Raw genomic sequence first — 5453 nt, 5'->3', positions numbered from 1 at the left:
ATAAAAAGGAATAAAAATGCATCATTTGTAGAGTCATGGATGGACCTAGAGAGTGTTATACAGAGTAAAGTAAGTCAGAAAGAGAAAAACAAATATCGTATAATAACACATATATGTGGAATCTAGAAAAATGGTATAGATGATCTTATCTGCAAAGCAGAAATAGAGACACAGACGTAGAGAACAAACGTATGGATACCAAGGGGGAAAGGGGTGGGGTGGGAGGAATTGGGAGACTGGGATTGGCACATATACATTATTGATACTATGTATAAAATAGACAACTGATGGGGACATACAGTATAGCACAGGGAACTCTTACCTAATGCACTGTGGTAACCTAAGTGGGAGGGAAGTCCAAAAGGGAGGGGATATCTGTATGTGTATGGCTGATTCATTTTGTTGTGCAGTGGAGGCTAACACAACATTGTAAAGCAACCATACTCCAATAAAAATTAATTTTAAAAAAATCTACACGCAGACGTAGAGAATGGACTTGAGGACACGGGGAGTGGGAATGGTAAGCTGGGACGAAGTGAGAGAGTGGCGTGGACATATATATCCCACTAGATAGCTAGTGGGAAGCAGCTGCATAGCACAGGGAGATCAGCTCGGTGCTTTGTGACCACCTAGAGGGGTGGGATAGGGAGGGTGGGAGGGAGGCACAAGAGGGAGGGGGTATGGGGATATACGTGTATGTATAGCTGATTCACTTTGTTATAAAGCAGAAACTAACACATCATTGTAAAGCAATTATACTGCAATAAAGATGTTAAAAAAAATCTACAAATTTCCTCAATAGGGTTGACCATCAAAATTTTTAGAAACTGGAACAATCAAATAAAAATAAATTTTAAAAAATAAAAGAAAAAAATATTAAAAAATTAAAAGATCAGTTGGTGAATCAAAAAAGTTAAGAAGATTCGGGGGCTCCCCTCCCTGCACCTTGCAGGCCCTCCTCCATCCCTGTCTTCCCAGCTGGTTCCAACTTCTCTTGCACGCCCCTGCCGAGAGCAGCACCCCCCCCCTTTATTTTGTGTTAAGGTCTCCCCAGGTCCTCGGGAGCAGAAGAGAAGCCCTTCCATGGGAAGGGACCTGGGTATGGTCATTCCCCCAAAATGAGATGGAGACAGCCCAAAAAAACTGTCTTAGGGGGTCTCAGGAGTGGGGCTCGGCTAAGCTCCTATACTAACAGGATCCCATGAGGGTTTGGACCCGGCAAAAGGAGAAGAAAGTAGAGTTGGAGCTAAAGTTAGTCTCCAAGAACACAGCACGAAACAAAACAATGTGCTATCCCTGCGGGCCCGGAGCTCCTGGTGTCTCTGCTCAGGGGCCCTGTGCTGTCCCCCGTTGCTGAGGGGGACAGGGCACTGGAGCAGAGGGGGCAAAGAGAGCTCCGCCAAGCTAGAGGACAACCCTCCCTCTCTGGAGACAATCGGAGAGGCAAATTCAACAAGAAAGCCTGTCTCCTCAGCTGTTTGTAAAAAACCTTGCTTCTTCAGTTATTTTGTTTCTGAGCTATCACTTTAAAGAAAATAAAAACAAACATGTGAGATCTCGGCAGGTGGAGAAAGGCCTCACGACCAGAAACACCCCCTCTCCAGCACCCCCAAGCTGGCCACCTAAAAACAAGTGGAGACAGGGGAGTTGGGTTCTGTGTGAGTCCCGTGACTGGAGCTCAGGGAGGTAGGCTTCTGGAAGGGACTCCATTACTGTCCCTGCCTTAAGTGCATGCCCAGATATGCCAGCGTGGCAGAGTTCCTGGGGTTTGGGGAGCTCTTGTGCATTGGCAGGTGGCCCACCTGGGTTCACAGGCAGTTCTTGAGGTCCTTATAAACCTGGGAGCAGGCAACAAGGTCGCTGGCAACCTGGGTGAAACTCATGAGAAGGGCGATGACCAGACACAGGCAGGACACAGACCTTCAAAAGTCAGTAGCAGGGGTAAGAAGAGCAGTGTGGTCACAAAGAATGCACTGCCCACTGCTTCATGTCCTTGACCTCACCCCATGCCCATTCTGCTAGATGCCCAACAGTCCATTAGCCTGGCCTGTGGTCCTGAGGTCCTGGAATGTCCAAGTCTGGCTGACCAAATGCACCCACTTCCTCTTGGGTGACAAGACTCAGCTTGCCACAGACAGGTGTGGGGTCAGCATTAAGTATGAAGCCTGGCATGCTGTGGCCTTGAAGGAGTAGGCCTTAAAGAGGCACTGGTCCTCCTAGTGAGGACCTGTGGGTGCCCATGTAAAAAATGGGTGGTGGGGCTTCCCTGGTGGTGCAGTGGTTGAGAGTCCGCCTGTTGATGCAGGGGACGCGGGTTTGTGCCCCAGTCCGGGAAGATCCCACATGCTGTGGAGCGGCTGGGTCCGTGAGCCATGGCCGCTGAGCCTGCGTGTCCGGAGCCTGTGCTCCGCAACGGGAGAGGCCACAACAGTGAGAGGCCCGTGTACCGCAAAAAAAAAAAAAAAAAATGGGTGGAAGGCCATGATCAAAGACAGGCCCAGGCCATGAAGATGATGGTAGTACCTGTCCACAGCGCTGGGTGCTTGGGTAGACACTGTGGCATGTGACAGTCATGTGGTGCATGGAGCCTACATGGAAATAGAAGAGCATGGCCATGAAGGCCACAATCTTGGAGCTGAGTCCACTGAAGTCCAAAGGGGTCAGAGTACATGGAACAGAAAGCAGACAGCAGAGTGCCATGGCTGGCCTAAGCCCAGGTCCCCAGGAGGCAGAAAGGAGTCTTGTGTAGGGGCCAGGTCCCAGGGCAGGACTTAGCCAGACTGGAACCCATAGGGCCTAGGAGGGGCCTCTGTGGGCCACCTTGCTAGGCCTTGCCTGGCTCTGTGGGGCCTATCCCAGAGCAGGTAGTACTGCAGGGGGTTGGGCCACAGGTCCTCTTTAATAATCTGGGCAACCCTGTCGGCCTCCGGGAGGCTGTGCTTTGAGAACCAGCTGAAGAAGCTGTGGATGGTGTCCCGGTTCCTGTGTACCAGAGTTGGAGGTTCCTGGCCCCAGTGCCAGCAAATGCGACTTGCAATTGACACCACCCGGCCTGAGGATCTGCACTCATACTTCTTCACTATCACCTTGTTCCGGAAGTAGGGGTTGCCCCAAAACTGAACTTGAACTTGCAGCCCGTCCTGGCGTGCCTGTGCTCCCTCACTTCCAAATTCATCAGGTAGCAGAGCATGTCTTCGCCTCGGGGGCTGATCACGGCTGACAGCTGCGGGTGGTTCAGGAAGGTGGTGACCCAGAAGCCAGGAATATTTTGGATGATGAAGCTCCTTCGGGCTAGGTGCAACCGGTGCATGTGCCCAAAGCTGCGCTCCAGCCGCAGGTAGGCCCTGTCTGCCTGGGCACTCACGGCCTCCAGCTCCCACTGGATGGCTTCCAGCGGGTCCACAACTGGGCCACCAAAGTTCAGGAGCCCCGGGCCTTGCTGCGCCTCCGCTCCCACCTCCAGCTTCTCCCCCCGCACCAGCTTCTCGGCCACCTCCATCTCCTCTCCCACAGGCTGCTTCCCCACCTCCCGCTCCGCCTCCTCCATGAAGATGGCGCCCTCCCCACTCGTCACTTCCTCTGCCTTCCCGCCGGCTCCAGCCCGAGCCTCCCACCCTTCTGCGCCACAGGTTTCTGGGCCCCCGTCCCCGAAAAGGCCGTTTTCTGGGCTCAGGCCAGTGGCCGCGGAGGCCGCTTCCCGGCCCCCCGGGGCAGGTAGGGCGGTCCCTGGGCGGGCTGCGGGGTCGGGATACCCGCGTCCCCCAGCCTCTTGGGCCCCAGACGCGGTGACCGGGCGCGCGGCGGTTTCCAGGCCCCCCGCACCCTCGTCTGCCATCACCTGCGGGAGCCTCTGGCCTGGAGGGGCTCGGGGCGCGCGGGCGATACTGCGGGTTCAGCGAAAGGGGCGGCTGGGTGGCTGGCAGCGACCCCAGCGGGACCGCGAGTAGTAGGCAGGGAGGCCCGATTTTCTCCTACGGGGCTCGCCCCGCCCCTTGCGCCCCGACGCTTTTACGGATGTGATTCGCAAGGGTTCCCCGGCTGTCTTGGGACTAGGCGCCTGGTGGAGCGGCAGGGGGCTGCCCGGTGGGGATGCGACTGCGGGCGCCCAGACAGAACTGGGAGTCGGCGGTGGAAATGGGGTGAAGTGCAGGGGTGTACCAAGCAGCGAACAGCTCTGAGCAGGCGCCCAGGATCAGGCCCAACCCCAGAGCCACCGCGCCAGGCAATTACTGTTCCCCGCATCTGCGGTGGACAGGTGGGAGTCGGCTGATGCCCACACGCGACTGTGGCTTTGGGGCAGCTTTCACAGGATAAATTACTCAGGCATATGCAGAGGACTCAAGAGGTATCCTTTGCAGCGGCTGACTAGACTGAAACTTGCATAGTAATTGTCAGGCACACAGAGGTGCTCAAAATATTTGTGGGGAAAGGCAGAAACAAGGTCTGAGTAGAAGGATCTAAGGGCAAGGGAAGATCCCAAATGCTGCCAACCAGGAAGCAAGTGGGCCTCTGCCTGGTTTCCCTGAACGAGCTGAATCTTCCTGGGCTGACAGGCTGAAGGGTGGACATGGCTTCACCTCGTCCTAGGCCTAGGGGCGACCCCTTTCTCTGCTCCAGACATTTCACAAATGTGAACTCTAGTCTGAAGTGCAGGATCTGTGCACAGATAGTAAGAGCCTGGATGGACCAGCCCCTGCAGCCCTGATCCTGCAAGTGCACCTGCGCTCCTGTAAGTGCACCTGCGCTCCTGTGATCTCAGCTCCCAAACTTGTGGCCCATGGAGGTCAATACACCCAATACCCCACCCGCTCACCTGGAAGTCCTTGCCACCTCCTCCAGAAGGCCTCCAGCTTCCTCCCATCCAATGGAAAAGATAGCTTTGAGCCCCCAGACCCACTGCTGGGTATGCATCCCCTAGAGGGCAAGGTGGATTCTCTTGGGGCCCTAGCAGGGATCCAACCCACTGGGGTGGACAGTTAGTCAAGTAAACAGAAGGCCAAAGAGATGAACACCCAGCCCACTGCCTTTGTACATAAAGCACCTGTTACACACATTAACACTTAACGTCCCATAAATTCTTGGGCTGGTCTCTGGAGTGATTTGCACTGCTTGGCTATGAACACTGGCTCCAGACCCCAGAAAAGCAAGCTCAGTCTGAGCCTTGGACAGGAGGATCTCAGTACAGAGCATGGGGCCCGGAATAGTGATGACTACCTTCACTGGAGACTGGCCAAGCAACATCAGGTGAAGCCATAATGGCCTTTCAAGAGTCTGTCTGAACCAAATGGGTAGGCACGAGTGTGGTCAAGGTTAGGTCCTAGCTCTGTCACTTACCAGCTGTGCACCTTGGGCAATGGATGACATTTTTTTCTTGGACAACCAGCATCCATTCCTCATCCTAACACTACCCCAAATTTCCTTTGAGAAACTACTCCAACCCTTGTCTCAGCCTT

At 54.5% G+C, this 5453-nt stretch overlaps 1 protein-coding gene across 1 annotated transcript; it reads right to left on the bottom strand.

Annotated features, from left to right (window-relative positions):
- Positions 1-2375: 2375 nt before the first annotated feature.
- Positions 2376-4045, bottom strand: LOC116739464 (putative testis-specific Y-encoded-like protein 3). Its single transcript, XM_032603756.1, is given in 2 exon segments — positions 2376-3118; positions 3121-4045. Coding segments are annotated over 2 exon segments (1062 nt in total). The 5' UTR covers positions 3836-4045; the 3' UTR covers positions 2376-2771.
- Positions 4046-5453: the final 1408 nt, after the last annotated feature.

Source organism: Phocoena sinus, chromosome 15 (assembly GCF_008692025.1).
Source record: "Phocoena sinus isolate mPhoSin1 chromosome 15, mPhoSin1.pri, whole genome shotgun sequence".
NCBI lineage: Eukaryota > Metazoa > Chordata > Mammalia > Artiodactyla > Phocoenidae > Phocoena > Phocoena sinus.
Note: the sequence above shows the minus strand (reverse complement) of the source record. Positions and strands in the feature narration are given on the sequence as shown.